This window comes from Acanthochromis polyacanthus, chromosome 13 (assembly GCF_021347895.1).
Source record: "Acanthochromis polyacanthus isolate Apoly-LR-REF ecotype Palm Island chromosome 13, KAUST_Apoly_ChrSc, whole genome shotgun sequence".
Classification (NCBI taxonomy): domain Eukaryota; kingdom Metazoa; phylum Chordata; class Actinopteri; family Pomacentridae; genus Acanthochromis; species Acanthochromis polyacanthus.
The window spans coordinates 34876719-34904648 of NC_067125.1; the positions used below are offsets into that span (position 1 = coordinate 34876719).

The 27930-nt window shown below is 40.9% G+C and overlaps 2 protein-coding genes across 3 annotated transcripts; both read right to left on the minus strand.

Moving 5' to 3' along the window:
• Window positions 1-1474: 1474 nt before the first annotated feature.
• trim59 (tripartite motif containing 59) lies at window positions 1475-9053 on the minus strand. Of its 2 annotated transcripts, none has more exons than XM_051958403.1 (5): window positions 8570-9053; window positions 6115-6425; window positions 5770-5991; window positions 5441-5650; window positions 1475-4232 (listed from the first exon to the last, which is right to left on the minus strand). In XM_051958403.1, exons 2-5 carry the CDS (start codon window positions 6367-6369, stop codon window positions 3627-3629), a joined length of 1293 nt encoding a protein of 430 aa, XP_051814363.1. In that variant the 5' UTR covers window positions 6370-6425; window positions 8570-9053; the 3' UTR covers window positions 1475-3626. The 2 variants fall into 2 exon arrangements, with proteins under 2 accessions (XP_051814363.1, XP_022062849.2); XM_022207157.2 differs by having other exon boundaries at window positions 6115-6466.
• Window positions 9054-9176: 123 nt separating this feature from the next.
• Window positions 9177-26593, minus strand: kpna4 (karyopherin alpha 4 (importin alpha 3)). The gene is made up of 17 exons (XM_022207156.2): window positions 26363-26593; window positions 24528-24572; window positions 24259-24348; window positions 21154-21183; window positions 20848-20900; window positions 19890-19985; window positions 19487-19572; window positions 17303-17389; window positions 17051-17220; window positions 16244-16288; window positions 15974-16105; window positions 14878-15006; window positions 14165-14269; window positions 14005-14076; window positions 12122-12284; window positions 11934-12028; window positions 9177-11515 (listed from the first exon to the last, which is right to left on the minus strand). Exons 1-17 carry the CDS (start codon window positions 26429-26431, stop codon window positions 11420-11422), a joined length of 1563 nt encoding a protein of 520 aa, XP_022062848.1. The 5' UTR covers window positions 26432-26593; the 3' UTR covers window positions 9177-11419.
• Window positions 26594-27930: the final 1337 nt, after the last annotated feature.

Consider the following 27930-nt stretch of genomic DNA (forward strand, 5'->3'; position numbering starts at 1 on the left):
TGTTATCAGCATTGTAACTTGCTTGCAAAGGAGGGTTAACCAACAAACCAGTGGAAAGTTTCGAACATATAACTGCTGTGGAAATTGCAGGAAAAAAACTGGTGTTTACTGTTGTCGCCAGACAAACTGTCACTTTGCTATTGTCTTTACACAGAATTACAACTTGCATCTCTTTTACAGTTAATGTGTTTAAAGTGTTTAGAGTGAGTTCATTGTACCTTCAGTAGAAGTATTGTGTGAATGCCAAATCCATTCACTCTGCATGCATTTATAATGTAATCCAAAACATTCAAAATATGTGGCATGCTTTGATTATTTTAACAGAATATGTTGCAAATTAAAGTGCATTCTGCAGTCTGCAGTGAAATGCATTTTAAAACTGTCCATAATAATACACGAGGTTTGAGTTCTTTTGTTCAGACAAACAAAGATTACATGGTTTGTCCTTGCTTAAACCATTGAGCTATGCGGGCGCCCCGAGTAGACACATGTTGATTACCTTGCATGACAATGTCGTCGAGCACCATCGCCTTCCTCAGAAGCGTCTCGAGTCGGCGGCAGCCCCTGACGTGTCAGCCGGCTGATTGCAGGCAGCCGGGGCACCTGCAGCACCGGGCCGGCCACGCCCGCACGGCAATGGCGTGTGGTGGTCGTGGCCGGCACATTTCGGTTTTCTAAACATTACATTAATGTGAACCAGCGTCTCCACTGACAGTTTTATTAACTAAACGCACCACATTACACTAACATAACACACTTCAGCTGTTTACATGAAACAGCACAAACATCGGTAGCTTAATGCTACGTTAGCTTTAATCAGGCTACCACTGAGCAGCTAGCTCGGTTAGCATCGCTAACATTAAAACTATTACTACTACTGGATGCTAACTCTTCACTGGTCAACACACACTAAAATTATGGTACACATTATATCTGACACTGAAGCTGCATATAAAGTGCATTAAAAGCAGCACTGATAAGAAAATAAACACTTACTGAACTATCAGAGTCCTTTCAGTGTCTGCTGCTCCACCGATAAATAAACCAACAGTTAACATATCAGAATTAAACCAACCGAGGAGAGCAGAGTCTGGGCTGCCTCCTCCATAGGACCTGTCAATCATTCCAGACCGGACTGTCAATCAAGTAGCCCCGCCCCTTGGCTTCGCAAAATTTTAACGCTCTATAAAAAAAATTCAATATTGATTTATTTTAAGATCGGCCACCTGATCTCTCATTTTGACCATGAAAACTAACGAAAAAAATGATATCCAGTCTATGCACTGTACTCTGTTTGGCTCCACACTTGCTGATGGCCACTTCTGGTCTCAGAAAATGAAAAAAACTGACTTTTTTTTCATTTCTGTCTCTTACCGATTTTATTTTCTTGTTATTGTAAATATAAATTGAAAATCAAAGCATTTTTAAAATTTCATTAGCAAGTCATGTTATACTGTGAATAAAAAAAATTGCAAACAGTGCAATAATATTCTTTATTCATGAGCATTAGATCTGTGAACACTGATTTGCTTGATATTTGATATTGCAAAAAAGGACATTGTAATTGTAAAGAATAGTGTTGGAGATCAGCCCTTTAACTGATGTTCTCATATTTGTGAAATTTAAGTTGTGATGGAACTGTTTCCTTGTAGAGGAAAAAGAGATGATAGAGTTATTAGAAAGTGCAACACCTTTTATTTTATTTTTTAAATTTAATATTTTTATATCTTTTTTATTTCATTTTTAAGATTTGAATATCCTTGAACACTTATTTGAACAGAATGTAGATTTCTGATATTGTTGTAAAGAATAATGTTGGAGATGTGCACTCATGCTGGAATAAATCCTCACTGTGAAGCAACCCTTACTTGCACTGAATTGGAAATATTTTTTAAAAACACACTGAATTACAAGACAAGGCTAGAATTACATGATTTTAATAGCAATAGGTCGTGATCTAAAGTGGGCTGGTCTGAGGGATGAAAGTCCAGGGCTGAAAATGAGTCCCACTCCGGCCCTGAGTGTGACTGCTTAAAAACGGCATTTGTTCAGTCAGATTTTTTTTTTTAATCCCAGGTTGCATCACATTGTGTTGAGGAAAGCAGCAACATACTCAAGCTGGCGTCTCAGTGAAGAGCTGCTGAACTCTGCTCGAGTAAAATAAAACAAACTTTTGTGGGATGCTGAATAAAGCAAAGGCTGTAACAACTTTTAAAGCAGACCGTAGATCAGTGCACCATTTACGAAAACAAAACAAACAAAAAAAAGGCACTGTCCTAAGCAAGACGTATTGGTCCTGGTGGAATTAAGCGTAAAGCTATTAAGTGGGGCGAGGTGAAGGCATGATGGCTGAAGGCACAGTAAGAGAACCCCTCCGCATCCCTGCAACATGATCTGTGAAGGCTTTAAGTCTGGTCCACTGTGTGTCTGGTTCCACTCAGCAGGCTCTAAATTTCACGTACTGCTCCAGTCGCTGTAAACAGTCTTGTGTAAGGAGATCCACGTGTGGCTGCGCTGACGGCTCCAGCTCTGACACAGAGACCGATCGGAAAGGTGACTGGGGAGAGAACACCTCAAACTAACCACCTTTCTAAAAATTAGCAATTAGTGTTTTGGTAGGATAAATGCTCATTTGTTAGGTAGTGTCATTGTGAGCCAGAATAATATCCCTCCAAAGAGGAGCGTAGCATTTGACAATAACAGTTTAATACATACAGCGCCCTCCATAATTATTGGCACCCCTGGTTAAGATGTGTTCAAAACCTTAAAATAAATTCAATTTTTATTGCAGAAGCATACTCTCACACTGAAAATTGTTGAAAAATGTATTACAGGAGAAGATTAGGTGCTGTTTTGTTGGCAAAAGGGGGTTGTACAAAGTATTAAAATCAAGGGTGCTAATAATTGTGGCACACATGATGTAATGTAAAAAAATTATTTCTGTGTGATTTTTTCCCCACTGAATAAATGCACTTGAATTAAAGGTTGGATTTTCCTTTTTTCCATTGTGGTCCTATATTATTTAGAAACAAACTGAATTTATTAGAAGCTAAAGAACACAACTTAACCAGGGGTGCCAATAATTATGGAGGGCGCTGTAAAACACTTTCAGCTACATTAACTGTGCTTAAAGAACTTAATGTTTTAAATGTTTTCCGTAAAGTTCTGAAGCAAGGAAATAAGTCATATCCAATGCCTTCCCAAAGGCTTCATATGACTTCTTTAAAGTGGGACTAAAGCTAAAAATCCACCCTCACATTAACATTCACGTATACATATGATGGTTAAATCATTTAAAAGGTGTCTTTCGTTAGTAAATTATTTCTCTTAATATGTTTTTCTAAAGTTTTATAACGATCTTCTTTCCTTTAAATCTGCTTATCTATCGTCTGAATTCTCCAAGAAAAGTCTCTTAAAATGCTGAGAGCCAGAACGAAAACAAAGCAAAGATCATTCAGTTCAGAAAAAAGAGCTGAAATGTGTCGTGGTCCATTAGATCTCCAATGTTGGATTTAAATCTAAAAAAAAAATCTCTTATTGTGAAGCTGACGGCAAAATTGGCTCTTTACAGTTTTGAGACTTAATTAGCTTCTAAACAAGAGTTCAGGACTCTGCTTTGGCCTCTCTCAGCGAGACGTCAGAGTCTGAAATAAGACGGCCAGCTGCTGAAAGATCTTGTCCTCCATTGAGCAGAGCTGTGAGCTCAATTCTTCTAAAGCCGCCTGTATCTCTGTGTATGCTGATGCTGCTGTGTCCCAGACGGATGTGGTGAGTTCGCTGCTGAAGCCGTGGACGACCTGACTGAGCCGAGACAGCAGAGAGAAGCCGAGCGACGCCCCTCCGACCGGGTTCATCCACAGCACCGCCAGCAGCAGCAGCAGCAGCCCCAGCAGCACCGCAGGCCCGGTCGGCTGCAGCTCGCCCCACGTGTCCTGGACCAGTCTGTCGGACCGGTCGCCTCCAGCTCCGGCGTCCTCGCAGCCACATCTGGAACAGCAGCACAGCTTGGGGACAGGAGCCTCCTCCAGCCTCCCGAGGGTCACAGCGGGCCAGTGCTGCTGGAGGTAATCTGCTGCTCGCGGCGTGACGGAGAGGTTTATCACGGAGGGCAGAGGGGTTTTAATACATTCCTCCACCCTCTCTCTGAACAAATGCACCTTCTCCAAGAAGACCAGGGGAGAATCTTCCTCCTGCACAGACAGGCCAAAAGACACCAGGTCCAGCTGTTCTTCCTGCAAGAAACAAGACTGTTAATGAGGCAAAAATACTGGAGCTGTCAGTCATTTAATCAGAAACTTTATCAATAAGATGATCACTTATTTAAAAGAGTTACAACAGTGCTTGTTTCTGCCTTAAAACCCATTTTTATAGATTTGCTTTTATGTTTGTTTTATTCGCTTTAACTCTTAGTTATATCTCTCTCTCATTTATTTACTATAACCATTATTGTTATTATTTTTAACCTCCTCTTCTATCCTCTATTTTCTTTTCCATCCATCCATTCTCTATACGTCGCTTTATCCTCACTAGGGTCGCGGGGGATGCTGGAGCCTATCCCAGCTGACTGGGGCGAAGGCAGGGGACACCCTGGACAGGTCACCAGTCTGTCACTGGGCTACATATACAGACAAACAATCACACTCACATTCACACCTACGGACAATTTAGAGTAACCAATTAACCTCATCATATTTTTGGACTGTGGGAGGAAGCTGGAGTGCCCGGAGAAAACCCACGCATGCTCAGGGAGAACATGCAAACTCCATGCAGAAAGATCCCAGGCCCACCCCGGGATTCGAACCAGGGATCTTCTTGCTGCAAGGCGAAAGTGCTAACCACTTACGCACTGAGCAGCCCCTCTATTTTCTTTTATTCCACTTTTTTTCCATAATTGGATATGGCATTTTTGGTGCATCTATTATAATATATTTTGTAAATCTTTTACCATGTTTACCTTAAGGCTGGACCCGAATATCCGAATATTCATTCGTGACGGTGGTATCTGAATATTAATTTTGAGATCCGGCTATAACTTGACTAGCCTCCTTTTGACGCAGCTGTCGAGCCAATAACTTCCCAGATTTTTCGCCACTTTCATAAAAAATACTTTTTAATCTAAACAGGGCATAGTCTGCTTTTTTATTATACATTTCATTTAGTTGAAGTTTCAGATCACATATTTTTTTAAATACACTTTGTAAGCACTTTTTATAGGGGCTGTGTAAATAAAATGATTATTATTATTATTAGAAATAAACGCTAGCTGTGACTCTGTTCAACCAATATAAAACAATGTAAGGATCGTAACCACAGTTAAATTTACCAAAAGAATCTTCAGTCAGTGCAGAGTTTATTCCAAAATTAACTCATACAGCGTTAGAACTCACAAAAATAAATTCACAGAATGCATATTTTCTGGTGGCTACCAGTATTTACACACCTGCAGCTCCTTCACTCTGTGGATGATGGGGTCGTAGGCCTGTGACACCTCTTCACCAGCTTTATCTAGGGCCTCTAGGTAAGCTTGTCTCTTCTTGGCCAGCGCCGCCTCCAGCGTCTTAAAAAACTGATTGACTTCCTGCCGGTCCTGCCTCACCAGACCCTCACAGCGGGCTTTCTCCTGCACCAGCTGCTCCCCCAGCTCACACACCTAACAACGAGATGCATTCGCGTCCATGTGTTTACTCAATTGCCATTTATCGGTTACAAAAAATGACCACACCGTCCGTTACAGTATACTGAGTTTGCTTTGATTGTGGATTGCTGTACCTGTGGCTGTCTCTTCTCCGAGAGTCTGGCCAGGAGCAGCGATGGAGTCCGCTTTTCTCTGATGAAAGCTGCTTGCAGGTCATCTATGGGATGGCCCTGGTGCTCTCCGACAGTCAGACACAGCCCACAGATCAGCTGCCGGTCTTGGACGCAGTAAATGTTTAGAGACTGCCTGTGGTGCAGCGGGCAGGACGGGGGTCGCGGCTCGCTGTCCATCTGGTACTGGGACATGCAAAGACAAATCAGCACAAACCAGAGCAGCACAGTTCTGCCCAGTAAGAGCACGTCAGACTGACAGGTAGTTGCAGGCTGAATGTTTCATTGGAAAAACAGACTCTCTCCTACTTTCTCGATGATGGCCCGCAGAGACACGTTTGAGGGCAGGCCGTCTACGCCCGCCGTGGGCAGCTCCACCACGCTGCGACAGTTGGGGCATTTGAGCGGCAGGCGGAGCGGACGCCAGATGGAATAGTTGGTTGACACCTGGAGCAAGTTGTCCAGGCAGTTCTTACAGAAGGTGTGCGAACACGGCAGTATCCGCGGGTCCGAGAACAGAGAGTAGCACACAGAGCACGTCAGGTCCTCCTCCAGGTTGTCCATGGTGGAGACTAGAAACCAGTGGGGCTCAGGACTGAGGGTTTGGAGGGAAACAAGATCTGGCAGGACAGCAGGACGGATGAAAAGCTACGTGCTGCACCTGTTTTGCAAAACACATTAACGTGATACAACTGTAAAGTGATTATAACCTGGGAAGTACTTAAAGAAACAGGACAGAAAATTGATTTCCTGTGAATATTTGGAGAATCAGGTAGGTGACTAATTTGGAAATTTAAAAAATGCAATTACCAAATCACAACTGCTGCAACTTAGGACATTAGAAGGTGTGACTCTTAACCCTCGTGTCGTCCTGGAGGTCAAATGGACCCGTTTTAAAGTTTGAAAATGTGGCAAAAAAAAAAAATCAATTGATTTTCACAGTGAAACTTCTGATGTCCACATTTTCAACACTTTGGGGAAATTTTTGAACATTTTTTGGTGGAAAAAATAAGTTTAAAAAATGTTTAAGAACATTCACTAAAAAAAAAAAATCAAAAATCCAGTGAAATTTGCTGGATTTTGGTTGATTTTTATGTGAATGTTCTTAAAGAAAATAACAGAAGTTTTACTGATATATACGTAATCACTTTAGACATTTTATAGGATTTTTTTGGAAGATTTTTAATAATTTCTTTTAAAAAATTACAAGAATTTTCTTGCCAACTTTGGAGGATTTTTAAATAAAACTTTTAAGGGAAATTTTTAAGGCATTATTGGAATTTTCTTCCTGAAGGTTTTGCAAATTTTCAGAAATTTGGGGACTTTTTTGCTGAATTTTCAGATTTTTTTTCAGATATCTGAAAATTCAGCAAAAAAGTAAATAAAGACAAGAGGAGGGTAAAATAATGACGGTAAAGGTTATGATTCAATTGATTCCTGGTGTTTATGCTTTTCCACTGATAATGGTCCTTTTTTTTAAGCCGTAAGTCATACATTATGTAGCTTGTCTGACCCAAGGTTCTAATCTAAGCTGTCCTCCTTGTGACAGCTTTTGATGGCATCTCATATTAATGTGCCTTCACATATTTTTCAACTACTACAGAAAATATTGGAGTTGTGACTGACTTAATAAAATCATGAGAAATTGCGTTATATGTCAGAAAAATGCCAAATTGTTCAACGCTATATACGACTGTGCAAACATTCATCAAGTTTATCAATGATTTGGTTGTGTCACTTTCAAGACTATAATGTGCACTAAAACTCAGAAGAAAGAGTAAAATACTACCTCTAACTGTGGCCTCGATGCTAAAAATACAATTGAGTTAACACCTCTAGGACAGTTACAACACAGACTGTAACCACCACAAAACTGGACCCCATGGATTGCATTAGATCACCCGTTTTAGAGGGTTATAAGTGTCTAATTAGTGCTTATTCTAACAAACAGTACATTCAAGCCTAACTGGTGTGTGAGAAAGAGCAGATCAGCACTGAAAAACAAGAGAACAGCCAAAACTCGGCTCAGCTCCTATTACCGGATCAGTTGTGTTGCATTGTCTATGTGTGCGTGTTTGTGTGCCCTCTCTCCTCTAGTTACAGGCAGCACCGCAGCGACAATAGGAGGCCTTATGCCAACACACACACACACACACACACACACACACACACACACACACACACGATTGCTGAGATGGACTGTTCAGCTGTTCAACCGTCCTCAAAACCTGATCCACGTGTGGAGGCAAACTGCAGCCGAGTTGGCGCCCAGATTCAAACAGGTAACAGGTGTGCAGCGACTACTATATATAACTACATCCATTTATACACACACAATGGTACATTCAAAAGTGACGTCTTTCTGTTTCATTCTTTACTGTTAAACTGGCGTTATTTTGGGACGTTGGCAGGACAGGTCAAGGCTGTAGGCATTAGCTATCTATTCTCCATAAGAAGAAAGTTAGGTGACTTTTATCCCACACGATAAAAGAGCACACGAACCCTCAATTTGTGCGTTACGTGAGGGCAACATTTCAGCCAGGACCAAAAAAAATGTCACAAACTTTTGAACTTCTATTTTGACGAGTCTAGCACTCCCAGAGACTTAAAAACAAAACAAAAAACCGCAACGCTACCCAAACAACAGCGGTAATGACTTCCCTCGCAGCATTTCTACCATTTGTTTTGCTATAGCTTCGTTTCCGTTTTGAAAATCGTCTTTAAGAGGGCGTTTCAGCCGAGAAATCTTGAGCTAAACACTCACCGTCTGCTCGGAGCAAAAGCGTCTTTCCATAACATGAGCCTTCATTTCCTGTTCCTTGTCGTGCTGCCTTCAGGTGTCCTCAGTAAAGTACAGGCAGGTAGAAACACGGGATCGTACTTAACTTTGTACGGTGCCTGCTTACAGTTAAACAAATACCAACATGTCGTTTTTTGGTCGCTGTTTAAAGCACCGTTTCTTCACTCAAATAAATGAAGAAATATATGATAATACTTTTTCGGATACTAAACGCCCCCCGCCCCCTGGTTCATTTTACCATTTAAAATTTATAAGTATTTTGACTCCTGAATGTACGACGCATAAATTAATATGAGTGTCAAATTCGGTCCGACTACTACCACGTCTCTTTTGTCAGTGATTTTTCCGACTGTCTCCAAATGCACCATTTTCCTTTTCCGCACGACGCATGCGAACAAACGGTCGTCCTGGCCAATCAGGTCCCTCTTTCTAGATTCGAACACAAGCTCGACCGTTGAGACGCACGAAGGTGTTTCACCATTTTATAGAAAAAAACGGAAGAAATTCAAGCAACTAAACAAATAGGATTAACCACACCACATTTCACAACAGAGCACACACACACAGTCTCTCAGTTGGGTTTCACTATTTATTTTCTCGAAGACAACCTATTCTGTAGCCTATCTCCCAAAAAAATGTTTTTTGGGGGGGAAACCACCTTTTTTTTTAAATTTCCTTCCAGGTCATAATTTTAGATTTGAAACCACGTTTGCTAACAAGGAATGCTGCAAAAAAAAATACCCCTATTTTCAACAGAAGGTTTATGAGCACAATGTGTAATCATTACTACAGTGTTTGAAGTTAACACAAAAAAATGAAAGAGGGTAAGCTTGTACACCTAGCTGGTAGAAGAGGAAAGACGGGTACGGGGCTGAGGACTCTGCAAGGTACTAAAATTACAGCAAACTTGTCCATGGGTTTATTTTTCAGGAAAACCCACTTAGAATAACTCCAGTCTGACATGTGGGACACCCTTTGACCTTGAGAAAAGGAGGTTAAATCTTCTCTTAGTCTAGCTGAGATACATTAGCAGATTCATTACTGCTGCTCCTGAAATAAAGTCATTATTTTCTCAAGTATCACTAAAAAGCATCATTGGATTACTCTAGAAAGACAACAAAGATTGTGGTTGAGTGATGCATATTGTAGATGTCGCTGGCAGGTCAAAACCTATGAAACCCACCAACACACCTTCAGAAAGACTTCAGGCCTCACTTTGCAGTACATGTGCAAAACCATACAGATTATTTAGCAAATCAGACACTAGTGAGGAGTAAGGGAAGGGGAAACATGTAACATTTAAGCACAGTTTTACTTAAAATGAAAATTACACTGTATCCACAGCCTAAGGAAACTAAAATACCCTAAAAATAACTGTGCTATAGTTTAGTACATGCAAAGGTTATGATTCACAATCCTACGTGAAATGGCCATTCTCTTCTCCCCTGGTGATAATCAAAGCTATGGCAACAATACTGCAAAGCAGTGATTTTGCTGTAAATTGAAGAAAGAAAATAATGAAGAGTTACAAGGGGAACTGGTCATTTGGTTGATTATGGTGACGGTGTAAGAATTTCACAGCATCAAGCCCATGTCTGGTGTGTAGGTTAGGGTTGTGGTGTGAGGATGGAATACGATCATCAATCACCTTTACAGAAGCAATGTAACTAAAAGCTGAAATTAAAAAAAAAAAAATTATAAAAAAAGGAACACACTGGAGGCAAAAAGAAAAGCCCAAAGCCACCAAATGCATCATAATACAATGCACCGCTGCTCCACACCTGCCAATAACATTGTCCAGTGTCAATTAATACTAAATAATTCAAAACAAAACATAATCCTTGTGATGACAATGACTTTTTTTTTCCCATATCCAAAGTTCTTCCTTTCACGGATTTCAGGATCAGCCTCTTTCAAAGGCAGAATTTCCTTCCTGAAACCTTTGCTAGCCTTATTGTTGCGTTTCTCAATTTTGTTTCTCTTCAGATGTTGTATTTGTATCTTTTTCCCGTCTCTGCATGCGTTCTCACCCAGCCTTGCACACTCCCAGTCACGCACGCAGCCAAGCACACACAACTCATCCGTCCATTCTCTCGCACATGCGACACGCGCAGTCGGACTCCTGGCCTCACCCACCAGGGGGAGAGGATGGTGCCCACGTCGGGGCGTCTCGTTGGAGGAGATGAACCTGGCTCCTCAGCACTGAGTCCAGACATTCATACACAATGGGTCCATTCACACACATGTCTGATAGCGTGGCCGATTGGGGGAGGGGCACTTTGAGGGTGGCGCCCTCTCTAGTCGGAGGACCGCAGAATTGTGATGGTTCGTGGTTCATCTCAGTTCAGAATCAGAGTTATATTCATTTCTGCATTTTTGCTGTATTGTAATATTTCAAGATGTCTTGGTTTCTTATTTTCGAATGTCCATGGTTCTCCCTGGGCAGACATCGAGTTTTTTTGTTGTCATTTGAAGTAGTTTTCCGAAGACGACAGCTCCAATAACGCAGAAGTTATGTCGGCATGTCTCTCAACGCATTCGATGTAGATGTTTTGCTTTTTTGCAACATGTAGCCACTCATTCTCACTCGCACCCACTCGCCATCTCAAACTTCATTTGGGCTGGTTCCCCTGGAATGCCAAATGAAATCCACATATTTTTCTCTCAGATAAGATGCAGCCATGGATCCCACGAGCCAAGCACAATGGATCAAATTTCTCACACTCGCTCTCTCTCGCTCTTTCTCTCCTAATTTTTTTATGTTGAACAGAGTGCTGCATCGTGAACAAAACTCCAGAATACCCCAGATGCCGTCTAGAACTGGAATCCCTCGGCTGGCACGTTGGCTGAGTTAAAGCCGTAAGTTCCGCCCTGGATGGCCTCCGGGACCAGGGTGGAGTCTTCTTCGATCTGAATGACAGACGACACAACTGAGCATTAACAGCGTGAAACGGAGAAGGCAGTAGATTAAACATTGACACTGTTCAATACATCATGAGCCAACCATTGAGAAGAAAATATGAGTGACTTTTTATAGTGAGAGGGTAGAATGAGGCTGGTGACTGACTCGGACATCCAAAAGTCATGTCAAATTACGACTACAATTATATTTAGATAATCGCTATAATGTACATATTACACTGTTTAGACCATTTGTCCAGTATGATGGGACTTCATGCTCAGACTCAGGTACAATATGATATGAATCCAAGTTTCTAAGCAACTAATAGCACCACTTGACTATTGCTTTGCCTTTAAACCTAAGCAATAAACAAATCAAATCATAGCTAAATAGTAAATATATACACAACATACAAATGTAACTTACATCATCAGATGAGAAGAATTGATCAATAATTTCGTATGCCAATTTGTAGATATCTTCATTTTCATGATTTTGCAGTTGCTCCACTTTTTCCAAACCTGTAGGACACAAAGACCAAATTAGGTTACATATTTCCTCCCAATACCAATGAGCTGAAAACAGAAAGATGACAACGTTGATGGTAAACCTACCTCCGCATTCCTCAATCAGATTAGCAATAGTTTCGGCCTCGTCGTCGGCCATCTTGAGGATATTGCTCAGACCGTCGAGAACAACCTGCACGACTTGAGCATCCTTCACTGTGAGCAGGTTGCAGAATGGAGGAATCACCTGCTTTTCAATGAGGTGTGCCACCTGAAACAATGATGGACTGTGTGTTAGAGATCAACCAACGTTTTCTGTACGGCCAATACTGATACCGACTGTTGGTAATCAGGAAAGAGCAATAACCAATGTGGCAACTATATATATTAAATGTTACATGTCAACATCGAGTAACAGACGGGGACCAGTCATTCATAACTAGACTTATTCATTAATTAGGAATACTGTGGCTGAATATGTACAATATTAAATGAAATGCATCTTGCTTACAGTGAGATTGAATGAATTTAAACAGTCTGTCTTCTTTTCACCTGCAGTTCTTCTTTGTTAATCTTTCACAGCTTTTTCTCAAAGTGTGGGTGCCTAATTAGCGTAGCCTTAACCATTGTGACAGTAGCTAATATCCTGATTTGTGGAGACAGGTGTGCTTCTTATTGAGTTTTTGCAGACTGTTTCTCTGCTAGAGACATGTCTGTCAGAGCAGATTGGCAAAATTAATCCTATTTTAGAAAGATTTCTATTTTATTACAGATAGCGTTAGCCACACCAAGTCTTTTAGCAACAGTCTCATCCTAGCGCTGAGCCAGTAATGATTTTTTGGGGGTTAATTTCATTTTAACAGCATAAAAAGGGGCAAATATTGGGCAAATAATCAGCCAGGCTGGTAATCAGTTGATTCCGATTGTAAATCTGACATGGTAGAAAAGGAAAGACCATTTCATTAAGGGCCTTAACTACCCATAAACCAAGTCACTGGTATGTTCATAGTTATACATTCTTGGTCTGCATCCTTCAGATTTATAGACCTACGGCCATGAAAAAATTACACGAAGCTACAGTCTTTGTCTTTATCTTTATGTTAACCTTATTAAAATCTACACTTGTACACTTGTAAATTGTGCTGCTGCCAGGATGTTCCGGTGAAAGTGATCATAAATCTTAATCAGCCTTTTCCTAGATAAATAAAGGTGACATAAAACCAAAGATGGTTTCTGCATTTGCCAATAAATATGATAAATACCTAGCCTAGCCACACTAGACAACCCACGGCAACGAATTTAATTCTCTGCCAGGGTGGGTCTAGTTACCCTCCATAAGGCTCGAGGCTGGATTCTCTTAAAACTGGCCGGACCAGTCACCATGAAGTGTAGAGTCAGAAGGCGGGCGTGACGACAGAGGCGTGACGATTCTGACAGAAACAACCAGCGCAGCGCACCAACAGTTATCTTTCGACTCGGCTTTGGCCACAGCCCTTAAAGATTTGAAGCTAAAATTCAACTTGAAAGATAAACAAAGGACGGCACTTAAGTGTTTCATTGAGAAGAAAGACGTATTTGGACTTATGCCGACAGGATATGGCAAATCCTTAATATATCAGTTGGCTCCGCGGCTCCGCTGGTTGGGAAGCTAATGGGACTTAGCCACAATCTGCCGGTGCTCTCGGAACTACGTCAGCCTATTCGTTTGATTGGTTGTATACCTACCCAATTGCTGCAGAGGGATTTGATAGACAACCTTTTAGCCCGCCTCCCTCCCTGTCGAGCTTCCCTAGACCCTTGTGCCGTCAGAAACATGGGTGTAGCATGGCTAGGCTAATAAATACCAAGAGTGGTTTGCAAATTTTAAACTGCAATATCTCAATGTTTTTTCACATTTCTTCACATATTTAGATGACAAGGTGGGTAAAAAAAAAATCTGCAGCACACACAGGAGGTTAGCACCAAGAGGGAACATTTAAGGAGATTCTTACCTGATCTTTCCTCCCACTTATTGTCAGGTTACTGATGGCCCAGGCTGCTTCCTTCTGAGTGCCAAAGTCGCCCTAAAATAATTGCATTCAATGTAAGCAACACAGATTTTTACCTGCAGTTCATAAAGTATTACACGATTCACTTGAAATGGGTACAGACCTTGTCAAGCAGGTGAATGATCATGGGAACTAGCTTGGCTTCAATGACAGCCTGCACCTGCTGCTGGTTACCTGCTGTGATGTTGGACAGGAACCACACTGCCTCCTACAGGAGAAAAAGCACAAACACAAGTGGGATGGCTAAGCCGACTTCATGTATATAGATTTTCTCCCAAGCAAAGAAGCAAGGCAATTAAAACGCTGATGGTAGTTGTTGTGTCTGAGCTGGATCAGAATCCAGAGGTCCACGCAGCGTTCGGACCTCTGGTAGAGACAGAGCACTGTGGGTGGGGAGAGGGCGACTTTGAGGCTCTAATCATCGTCCAGTCACAAAAAAGGGCCTCGCTTTTGAAGTGACTGGTCTCAGATGCACTCCAGTATCAGCAGAGACACTTCAGCACCCTGTATTCCACCAACCCCTCATATCACTCATTCGATCACATGCACACAAACTAGTTCCCTCCTCCCCTCCCTCCCTCCCCCCGATCTATATCACTAACTACATGTAACCAGGTGCTGTCGTCCTCTTCGTGTTCTTCATCCTCACGGTTCTCCATGTTGTGAATTCCTACTACTAGCTAGACCTCCATCTACTGCCTTTCACACAGCGTTCACACCTGCACCAAGTCTCTGATTTCATCACTTCCAGACACCTGATGTTGCGCTTTGAGATCATCAGGTTGCTTTTTTTTTTCCTGAGATGGAGAAAGTTACCTTGTTGATTTTCTCCTTTGGGTGGGTGAGCAGTGCAGGGAAGTGGCTGAGGGCGTCACAGTTGAGCACCACCTGGGTCTGTTCATCTGTGCCGGTCACTATGTTTCCAACAGCCCTCAGGGCAGCAGTCTGGATGTGGAGAGGACAAGTTTTGTTGCGGTGAGAAAAAAAAAAAAAAAAAAAAAACATATGAAACGTGTTAAGCAGATTTTAAAAGCTAATCTAGTCGTGTTTGATTTTTTTTTTCTCAGTGTTTATATACAGTGGCATTTACAGAATCACTAGACAATATAAATAATGATGCTTGATTATTCTGCAGTGAATGTGTTAGAACTTCCTGACAAATCCCAAATTCATACGTCCTGTCCATTTGGTTACTGTTGCTAAGCCTATCAAGCTTTCAAAATAAGGAAATAACAGCAAATTTCTGAGAACATGAGAAGCGGAAAAGAGCAACATCATCCATATCTGAGCTCTACATTCACAACAGATGTCACTGCAGTATTGAGAAAGTAGTGGGCAATAAAATCAGAAAAAAGAAAAGCTCACTGATCGAAATACAAGCGGCAGTTCATTTTGACAAGTTTAGTGCAGGACAATTAACAGAAACACCAATATATGCCGTTATATTTTAAGCCAAGGTTTCAATATGACTTCCTTTAGCTTTTATTAACTAAAATGTATTTGTCCATGCCTGGCCAAACTAAATTACCCTGCTTTTACATTTGTTTAAAATTATAATATGATTTAGTGACCTGCTGGGTTAAATTAACTGAGTAAACTTGTAACAGAAGGGCTCTTCATTGCTTTATTTGCTAGGTAAATGAAACAGCTGAGTGAGGCCTTACACACTGTATATGTAAAATCTCTTTTTGCATTTACAACATTACCATCTAAACTATCAGAATATGAAACCTGCAAGCTGCAAATGCCCAATTTTTCAACATTTTCCCTTGTTCTGAAAATTTGACTTCCCTCCCATACCTAGTTACGGTTGCTAACGTAGGATTAGACAGCAGCTGCTATGGGAAGGGCCTCAGAAAAGGGTCCATTCAGGTTTTATCAATCCTTGGAAGCACTAATCTTCTCTCCTTACCTGAACTTTGACCTCCTGGTGACTGAGCAGAGGTACCAGATGTGGGACAATGCCAGAGTCGATGACCATTTGGATCTGCTCATTCCCAGCGTCCGTCAGGTAGGACAGAGCCCACACTGTGTCCACCAAGATCTGGAGGCAGCCAAAGACCAAAAGGTTCTAGTGTTCTGTTCAGTCTCATTGGACGGTATCGATTTAGCAGGAATTTTTATCTGGGAATATAGTGTTGTAGGTCCAAGCACTACTACTGCTGACAGTCTGTATACTTACACTGACATCAGTGTGGTGGATCAAAACGCAGAGAGCTGGCAGGATCTGAGAAAAAATAATTTAGAAAAAAAAACAGCATTAGACAGAGGAAATGAAATTGTAACACCAGGAAGATTCCTATGTGGTTCATCATGTTTGGATCACAGCTGCACAATCACCCTTCATTTATTTCACCACAGAACTGCAACACACAAAATCTGCCCACATTTTACCCACGCAAGTTGATCACCGATGAAGCTCGAATCCTCTCTGCTTCACAAGCACCAACCAAAAAAACACATCTTCTGTTTTATTTTCGAGAGAGCCATGACTGCATTCACAGCAGCATACTGCCCAAAAACATTTATTCTGGACTTATTTTTGGAGTTTCTGCCACATACCGTTCAAACAGTTTTATGTCACTGCTTTTCTTATAAAATCAAAAATCCTCCAGAAAGTCTGAAGAATCTCACTAATAACTGACTTGTTCTCAATTGTATAACAAAGAAAACTGTTGTTTGATCAAAATGTCATGTTTGCTGATACATTGTTGGAGTTGACAGCATGAGACAGCTTCCTCTATCACTTTTAGTCTTTGTCTAGTTAGCGGCGTTTCCTACATCTGTTATTTTCAGTATTTTAAAGTCACTTTCAAAGACTTCTTACCTCCCAACAGTAAGAACGGAAGTGGAAACTAGAAAGACCTGTAGGAGTTGTAAGTGCAGTTAAAAGGAAGTGATCCCACGCCGACTTTCCACCCAGAAATATCAACGCAGTGCCTTGCCAAAACCACATACACACATTTTTTCTCTACGTGCATACACACACCTCTTGGATCGTCTCCATGGGTGGTGGAGGGTCCTTGTGGCGGCACAGATTGACCATGACCCAGGTGACATTGCGGAGGAAGGTGATGGGGATGGAGGGACTGATGAAAGATAGCAGGGGCTTCACAACACCCAAGCTGATCACATAGTCTCTGCACTGAGGGCCATCACCTGAAGAGAAAACATAGATTCAGCACGCATCGTCTTGGGACCGACTGCCCTCGTTTCGAACCTCACGTTCACAGAAACTCACCGATAATGTTGCCCAAGGCCCAGACGGCCTGTTCACACACATTCTGGTGAGGAGAGTGAAGCAGCCTCAAGAACAGTGGCACAGCATCTAAACAAGGGAAAAAGATTAATGCAGCCCTAAACTAATGACCAAACAAACTAAGATCATTAGAAGATCATAAAAACATATTTAATTCCTATCTTGAAAATAGATGAAATGTGATCCATCCAAGCATTCAAAGACAGAGGTACATAAACTCTGCTCTTACTCCTGTATAATTAGTAATGAATTGTGAAGTTATGCATTGTCAACATTAATAATCCTGACGCTCACTGATGCGAGGCCAGCTTCACACTCCAGGAGTTAAACAGATTATGAAATCTGGTTGCATTATGCACATAAGGAGAAACTTCAGATATTTTTCTCTCTAATCTCAGACATGCACAAACACACACTACGAGCTTTGAAAATAATGGCAAATCACACACAGCACAATGTTTTCAAGATTACAGTGCCAGATGGAGCAATCAGGGACCAGTGAGCCACCTCACATGATCTCATGTGGAAGCAGATGTAAGCAGAGTAGACACTGTGGTGCAACAACTTGCAGTAACATGAGCAATGCTTTGCAATGACAAAGAAAAAACAGACTACTAAAAGAGTACGGGAAAAAACTGAGACCAGGAGGTGTGATTGGTTTTTATATCTGTAGCTAATGCTAGCATCAAAGGTCAAAATATTTACTGTTGCTGCTCCAGGCAGTAGTGTGATAACGATAACCAGTCTGATTTTAAAGCATATATATCAACATGTTTGATAATATCTAGGTGGCCCCATGGTGTCTGCAAACACTTTGTGAGATTTAAAACCAGATCTGTAAACTCCACACATTGCCAAATCAGGCCCAAAATCCTGTAGTGTGACTTGGTTTAACTCTCTTTTTAAACCTGTTTGAAAAGCCCAGTTTTCTCTGATTGGTCTACTCACCCAGGAGAAAAGCAAGGCAATGCTGCTTCCTACCATAACCCCAGATTCTATGAACATAGGTGTAGCTTTCTGAGAGCTTTAAGACGGTAATTAAACGCCAGAGTTCAACCTTACAAGTTGGAACCAGAATAGGACACAGAACAAGGAGACATTTATGCAGTTATGCAATGCACAATGCTTTCATGCAGTGGCATCACTCCGCATGCAATTTCAACATGGCTCCAGTCATACAGTCAAAGCTAATGGTAACATTAGCTGTTCAATGTGCCAACACTGAGGACTTTCCTATTGCAGTAGGAACACTGCCAGTCAAAAATAAAGTAATCCACTAGGTCTTCATTTCGTTAGATTATGGGAGTACATGAAGACTTTTGTGCTCATTCTAGCAGCCAACAGCAGAACATTTGGAGTGATCTGCTCATTGCCGACAACTTTAGAGTTAGTAGAAGCAACTCCAGTCATGGCAGACAGTGAAGCAGCTGCTCACTCTTAGTTTGAGGATGTGCCCTACTGGCTGCTAGACAGATATTATGCAAACATGTTACATGGTGACATAGATAAGTAGCAGAAGAAAAGTCCAGACTCCAAACAAGGTGTTTCAGGAGCACTGTTTTCTGTGAGAGAGAATAACTCCCTCCGGCAAGGACATTTTAAGTTTCCTGACATTTCAATAGCGCAAAAAAACTGTATAACATTCCGAATTAAAAAAAAAAAAAAAAAAAAACACACAACACATAATATGGGTTCTTTAAATAAAACCACATTAACAGCCTAAAAAGAATGACAAGAACTCTCATAAATCCCAAATACTAATGGAGACCAGAACAGATTGTTATTTATCCTACAGACTCATTAACATTTATAATAATTGTCTGCATAAATTTGTAAGGACCTTTGTCTTGCTGTAGATGTCATTCACTGATGAGGATGATACTAGCATGAATGTCATTTCCTACATATTGAAATAAATCAACAACAAGGTTGTCAACACAAAGATGCAACATAAGGGAAAGAATGAGCATTTCTCAAAATTACAGTTTTTTCAATTTCAAGGCAACCTAGCCAACACAAAAATACAACACAATGATATATTGTCTATACTGCAGCAAAAACAGCACAGCTCACAAAAAAAAAAAAAAAAAAAATCAAAGCAAAGGGAAATTGGGATAAAACTGAGAAAGACAAACAAGTCATGTGTTGCGACACTGTGCCACTTACTGGACTGGACCACGGCTTGAGTCTGCTCTGAGGTACCCGACGCAATGTTGGTTAGAGCCCAGGCTGCCTCAAACTGGAGAGATGGGCTGTAGAAAGGCAGGGTAGGAGAAGCACCGGTAAAACCGAGTGTGATTTGGCAGAGGTGTTAAACAGCAAGAGAGCGCTCATGAGTCAGTTATGTTCTGTCATTCCTGGAAGGTGAAAACTGGAGCACATTTACATAACTTTCAACACTGTTCAGATGTAGGCTGGGCTAAACCCTGCTGGCTCATTAGCATAACTTTGAAGTGTACATAAACTCAACATGTTCAGGGAATAAGGCTGACTTGTACTATAATTATCGCACATTAAAAAAGCATGATTCACTGCTACATGCAGACAAACAGAGTTACAGGCTGCTTACTTGTCATCTCTGTCCAGGCAGTGAACCAGTATAGGAAGGATCCCAGACTTAATCAGGTCATCTATGGGAGGATTACGGTCACTGGACAACAACTTCCTACAAAAACAAAGATGAAACAAAAGACCATCACACACACATTCTCTCTCATGTAGCTTTACTGACGAAACCCAGGTGCACACAGAGAAACAGCTTAAGAATGTGAAGCGTCTACACAATGTAAAGAGATCGTAATGCCAGTGATTCTAATGAGAAGAGACCTCCTGCTTAGGACCCAACACCGTCATGACACAACGTCAGAGCGTCAGAGGAGGAATCACAACGAAACTAAAAAAAAAAAAAAAAAAAATAGAGAACAGTCCTAAAACGTGGACATGTTTCATAAAATCAACTACCTCATGCTGTACCTGACACGAGCTCCACGGGGCTGCACAACTGAGCTGCAGTGCCATTTACAATGTCCATTAATTAGACAGGGCTGACTTGCTCTAAATCACAGCTGTCAAACTAAGCTGAAAAAACATTTGAGCCCTGAAATTGCAACACTGAAACTGTATTTTGCAAGAAGTCATCAATTTCAAGCAGACAGCCTCTTGAGAAAATATATTGGTGTCCTGGTGCAGAATCCGTGGCTTACAGATACACCCGAGAACCAGATGTGAATCACTATTACACTCAAACAGCTAATGTTATTGGCATAATCAAAACTCCTGCATGATACAGAATCAGTGTAGTTTATTCACTGTAAATGGCACAGACAGAAGAACCGTCATAATAAAAGGGGTATCATTTTCTTGACACTGATGTGTAACAACAGTATCCATTTCACATGTCAGAAAGGCCTGTACTTGGAATAAGGGAATAAATAACTGATTGTGTGACTTCACCAACAAGAAACAATAACATCCAAGCATCAGCTGACCCTGGTGTTGACTGAGATGATGCATGTGAATATTCTCACCTGGCAGCCTGAACAGCACTCAGCTGGACGCCCTGGTTATCACTGGTGGCATTCTATAAATCAACACAACACCATACATGAGTCATGCACTTAAAATAATCAACAGTGTCCACAAAACTGTTATGTTTTGAAGCAGGTAGGTAATAACTTGCCAAAAAATATATAACTTTGAGCTGAGTCAATTTCCTATTCAGATTCTAATTCAGCATATGTGACAAGTGTCAGACAAGTGTCATCTCAGGTGAATAATGAACTTCGCACACACTACTCAATGAACTAGGTACATAACAAAAATGTCCAACTTACTTGTACTATTGCTTCAAGAGAGGTGTTTTGCTGAAAGAGAAAATTTCATAAAATCATTCAGCTAGAAACACAATTTCACAAGTACTACATTAACCTTAATGACAAGAGCTCCAACATGAATAATAATAGAATAATTTTAAAAAACATTGTCGATAAAAGAAAAGAATAAGAAAAAGCCGATAAATTGTTAAAGCAATTCCCACCAAACAAAAGCCATCTGAGTATTCTGACAAGTGTATTGAGGATTTTTATATCTGAAAGCTCTTCATCAGGTCACTAAAGCACCAACAAAAACAGTGTGGAGAGGTCGGTGATTGAAAAATATCATCAGGACAAAACAGGGACTTGCATTCTCAGTTGAACAAACCTTTCAGCAAGCTGGACATGCACACAAGGATTCAACATGACAATTTGCTAATTGTAAACCTCTCCTGATGCCTTCTAAAGGGAGATCAGAGCCCAGTGTAGGCTGCCTCTTTTGAGCTACTCTGAGTTTTACTTTCAATCAGCAGCTGATCATGACTGTGGGCCCTACTGCATAAAGTTGGTTGATGCATCTTATAGGCCAGCCAATTGCCTCTGATTGCCTGTGAACCCCCACAGAAAGGGGGAAGGGTAGTAGACTTACAAAATAAGCAACCAAAAAACATTCAATCACTTGAAGCACGTTCATAATCGTGTATTTACGTTCCACTGCTGTGGGGGATGATTAAGGAGACAACTCTAACCTAGGGAAATTAAAAACACTGGCGACAAGAAGAATGAAGAGCAAAGCTGCAGGAGAGTGAGGATTTTCAAAAGACACACAAATTCTAATTCAAGAAACCCAAATTATTCTTTTTTGAAGGAGTCAACCACAAAATGGGCAAACAAACCGTACGAAAAAACAAATGTCCTCATGGCAACACAATTGATGTGTTATTTTAAACGGACTGAAAACAGCGGTCATTTGTTTGTTGAATACTTCAAGTAGACGGGCCGACACACTTTCCACAGAAGCCCCTCTGATGTCTTGCGGTGAGTCAGAGCAGTGTGTCATTCTTGATATATTGTTAAGCAGCTCATTTCCACTCAGCCTTCTCAACACCATGAGGTAGTTACAGTGATTGAATCTCTGAACTGCTGAGTGGCCATTTTAATTCAGCAATGCTACCCAACCCAGAGACCTTTAGTGAAGGTGGGATTCCTGATTGATATATTTTCTGGGATGCTATTAGCTGAAACATGTAGCCACCGATGTCTGCCCACACTGCATACGTTAAGAAATGACTACCGAGACATTTACAGTTACAGCCTTCTGTGGTCCAAAACCGAGAATCCAAACAACATGTTGGTAATATTTCCACAATAATGCATCACTATAAATATTTATCATTTATGCTCAGATTAATAAGGTGTGCCAACATCAGCTGTGTGTATCCCAAAAACTACCACACCAGTAAGAGTACTACTAATATTAGTAATTTTCTTCCCTGTTACTCCCTATAAATATATTTAGATTTTGTGTAAAAGGGGAAAATTAAATCCACATTGGTGTTCACTCAAGGTTCAACAGTACATAAAATTCACTGTTCAGTGTCTTCCTCGGTTTTGGAGTCATGGTTCAGTACATTTTTGAAACAGACAAAAAAACAACAACACATATAATATATTCAATTGTTCATATATTTTGAAAAATGTAAGCACTAATAGTGTCCCCTTGGTTATTACTACTGTCGCAGTAAAGAGATACAAATACCGGCACTCTGTCAATAAAGACAAATCAGAAAAAATAACACTAGTGTCGGTAATGCACCAGCTCTGACCTGTATGTAGTGGGTCATTACTCTTAAGTAACTCTCTGTGGCCTTAGTAATCCATCCATCGATGGTGAGCACAACTGCCAGTACAGTTGATATTCCCTGCATAATTACTGCTTGTACTAATTTCTACAGGTCAGACACAGCAGACTGGCTAATATGCAGACGTTAAGGCACATGGTAGCAGGGCTCTAGCACTTTGACCTACACGGTGAAAAACATCCAGCACGTATTGCTTATTGTTCAGTTATTGCTTTGGCACAGTTTGAATGTGCAGGGAGAGGCTGTTTGAACGCTGTGGGGAGAACACTTGTTTTCTAGCCTGTTTGTCTCATTCCACTGATCAACATATTTGGGTGTTGGTGATGCCATCGTACATGACTTAGCATGTTTGAAGGGTTTCCACATCCTGACTTCAGCTGAACAGTGTCGGCATACAGTTTTTGTCCAATTCACTCCTCTCTGACCATTTTCACTGTACCTAAGCAGGAAACAGTAGCACTCCCACACAATGGGTCTAAATGTCATGGGAAGATCCTCTGGCCTCTCTTTAGTTTAGCTTAGCCACGGTGGCTAACCCTACTCGCACACAGGCTGTAGCTGACCAATGGGCCCTGCCAAAACCTAATAGATGAAACTTGGATTTTGGAATGTTTGCTACAATACGTAGATTAACAGACTCTTTTTCACAGCGCATACTGACTCAAGGAAATTCACACTGAACTGAACACTGTGTATCGAAAGGTTTAAGATGAATGCAGATGCTGTTGCATCTCCGTTGTTTACGGTAGAGATAACAAAAGCGAGCATGGCATCGACCGTGATTCTCTATCAAACATTAACAGTAAAACAGTACTTGAAAACAAGGCAAGCCTTAGGTGGGACAGTTTCATTAGGTGAATTGTACCTATTCTACCAAGGAAGATGAATATGTAGACAAAAAAAATTGTCTATTACTTCAGGAAAATGAGACACCAACAGCAAGACAAACAGCATGTTTGTGCACACTCCTGCCCCACCCAACTGGGATAAGGTAACGAGAGCCAAGAAAGCAGCATCATATAGACAAATGTCAGCAGGTCCTAAACTTCTGGAGTGTTTAATGAGAGAGATGAATCTGATGTGCAAAACCCCTTGGACAGTCATAACACAATATTTTTCTGCCTCGTTGTCATTCCCATTGCAGCAACAGAGCCTCATAGGAGCTATATAATACTCTGTTCTTAAAACACGACACTTAAAAGTATGTTAACTTGTTCTTCTCGTGGCAGGACATTCATTGTGAGTAGGAGACACGCAACCGTACCGATCTGAAATCTCCGTCGACATCAGAGTCCTCACAGATGTCCTCATGGGGCACATTTCTCCTCTTCAGAAGGTGTTCATCTCTTTTGTTCTGTGGAGGAATCAGAGATATTACTTTATCCCCATTCCTACAGAACGTCACTGTCAATATGTGAAAACTCAGGATATTTCAGTCCATTATTTCAAAGATTATCACAAATAAAAGGTCAAAATAGAATTCAGTTGTAAGAATCACAGTAACACAAAGACAGTGAGTATTTGAAGTATTACCTTTCTGAGTTCAACCACTACCTCAGTCCTCTGTCTTCTCATAGTCTGTAGGAAAGACAGCAACATAAATATTAATCAAAACTTGCCTCTGCCCAAGAGGGTAACACCTAATCATGTATGACAATTAATCTAAATCTGAGCACTGCTGACATGTTTGTGCAACTGCAGCTGATCAGCAGTCTCTCATACTTGAAGCATGAAGCCAACAGCCCACACATTGCATATGACAGCACCCAAATACACTTTGCGCGAGTCTGACCCAATATGACTCAGCTTAAGTTACTGCAAGACCACTTGATGTATCTGAACAAGACAACCAACCCCTGTATGCTTATGTATACACAGTTTTTAGTTACGTTCTTACTTACAAAAGCAGCAGTTATAACGATAAGGCACACTCAGCTGCCATTTTGTTAGTCACATCAAGCCAAAATGATTGCAATCCTGCAAAAGGTACTGAAGGCTGTGCGGCTGCAATGCTTCTCAGCTGCATTAAATTATAATGATACGTGTTTTCTAATAACTTTGATGAGTCTTGGATTACTCTTAATGGACTGGACAGCCTTCAAAACTCTCTAAATTACAGTTTCAATAAAAACTGAATAATATATCCTTCATGTTTATTAAACTGAAAGCCGGATTGTTGTATTAGAAAGCACTAGTTTAAGCTAGCTGTATACAGCGGAAGGGAAGTTGTGAGGACATATTAGCATACGTACATATATATATATATATAGAACAGTGTGATTTCGAAGTTTTAATTGCAGTTAGAGTGTAAGTGTGTGTTAGCCACTGACAGGCTGCCGTCATGCTTTTTATAACTAGTTCAGGTCAAAAACAGGTCGCCGGGCTTGACAACTCGTGTCTAGAGGCCTACCGCGCTCCAGAAACGACTCGTCAAACAGGATGTATGAGTATATCCTGCTTATATACATCCTAAGTGAGCCCGCCTGAGGACAAAATGAATACCAGCAAACATTAGTAACACGGTGACACGCTGGGATGATTGTATATCACCTGCTAACTTATAGACGCGACGTTAGCTAACGTGTAGCTTTGATCTATCAGTCGTGTAATCACGTTAACTAGCTGCTCGGGTTAACGCTGTTTTCAACGCTGGTGCAATGTTGCTAAAGCAGGACGCAAAAATTTAACACCAAGCCTCGACTTAAGACCTAGGTAACTGGGCTGCTAAGAGGCTGACTGGTTTCCGCCATTGTTTTTGATTATAAAGACGGGGGATGGGTGGAACTGCAGCCACCAGCACCACCAACCCCAACCTCCGTTAGCTAGCTTGTCGCGAGCTAACGGTGGCTTGCTAACTGCAGCATCAAAATAACGTTAATCTGCCGCCACGTTAGCTTGTCAATAAAGTCGATATTTCCTAAAAACAACACGAAAGTCAACTACGTGTATTTTTAGAAGGGCTGTGGACGTTTATATGAGCTAACACACCGAGCTAAACCGATTCGGTGGGGTGATATGCTTTACTTAAGCTAGCATGTCCCCCGTGGGCCTGGCTAGCAGCGGGGCTAGCAGCGCAGCTCCAGCGGAGGCGATCAACTCCGACTGGCTTTTCTGACATGTTTTTTAACCACCGCGGTCTCACGGTGGAAGCGAACCGCTCGGACCCATCGGGGAATCGTCCTGCCGAGGCCTGCGACCTAACACGGGCAGTGTGCGCAGGCCCTGGCCGGGGCTCTGGGTACAAAGTTCCCGACGGTGGAAATTAGAAACGACGTCACAGTGAAGCCGAGAGCCGAAGCTGGCCGTGAAGAGAGTGGCGGCGGCGAGGAAAAGAGGAGATCTTCGACACCGATCCGCAGAACTTTTACCTCCAAATCACGGCCCTTATTCTTGAAATTCTTCAGCCGCTGGTTGTCCAGTTTCTCGTTGTCAGCCATGATAGCAGTTGTGGTTGCGCTGGATGCAGTTTATCTCGTGGATTTAGCTGCTGAGCTACCCCCTTTTCTGGTTCCCTTTTCTGAGCCGTTCGTTAGCGGACTATTTTTTGCTGCTCTGTCCGCGGTGCATACTGGGAATGCCGGTGGTGGAGGGCAGCCTCGCTCTGCGTAAAGGAAGGGTGGGGAAATCCCCCGGACTCTCATTGGTTTCCCTGTTAGCGTCTATCTGCAGGCTACGACACATGAATTTAATCTTTATATTTAGTCCACTCACATACATATTTGCATTTTATACACCGGCAGAAGGACGTGCATTTACTGAAGTACTGTATTCAGGGTAGGTGTCATGATGAAACGCTCATTTTACCCACAGTAAATCAATTTAGCTCCACAAATTACAATAGTGCTAATTAATTCTGCAGATACAGTTTGTAGATAAAGACATAAATATATAATTATGTTAAAACAATATATATTATTCAAACAGTGAAAAACAAGGCTGCATTACTAAGTGGACAAAGTATGATCACCTGAAATTAAATGAATTAAATTTTAAACCTCCTCCAATGTTTATTTTATCAGAAATTCAGAGTGATCTCATTCAGTCACAGATTTATTTTTATTATTTTCATTTCAGTGCAATGAATGTGTGAATACTGGTATATTAGGACAAAGTGGATGCAATTCAGTAAACATTTGTCCCTTTAGTATAATGTGCTGTAATATATAGAAGAAGGGGATAAAAAAACACAGAATTGATGACTTCATCCCAAACATATGTCCTCTTTTTATTCCAGAAGACACCTTCATTGTCAAAATAGGACGCTATATATATATTTGATATTTTAAAAAGAGAAATTAAAAAAAGAAAATAAGTGATGTCAATATTTCAGTGTCTTCAAATAACCACACAGTGAAAATACAACAACACAACTGAAACACAGTGGAGAAACATTTTTTTTCACCACAAAATTTTGTAATAAATTTTCTTTTAGTTTTCCTGGGTAATGTTTTCTGGCAACACATGAAAATAAATAAATAAATAAATAATTAAATGAATAAATGAATGAATGAATGAATAAATATTGAGCTTAAAAATGACAATTTTGTCTGATCTCTGAAAAAATGTTTGTGCTCAAGAGAAACAATGATTTATGATGATTTAGTTCCTTATTCTCAAAAATTTGGTTTGTAACAGATTCAGAAGCTTCATCCACATGCAAGTTGTTATTTTTTTACAATGATGTAAAATCTGAACACGCCTTCTACTCAGAACTACCTCATTTTTTTGCAGATGTTTTTACTTTCGGTGCAGTCAGTGATACATAAAAAGTAAAATGTGTGACTCTTTGAAAAAAATAATAGGCGTTTTTGTGTGTCTGTAAATAAAATAGTACATAAACAAGGTTGTTTTACCACAGGAACACTATTGAAAATTACCCCAAATTTATCAAGTGTCATCTAATTTTTCTGTAATTTCCATGATAATGTCACCCTCA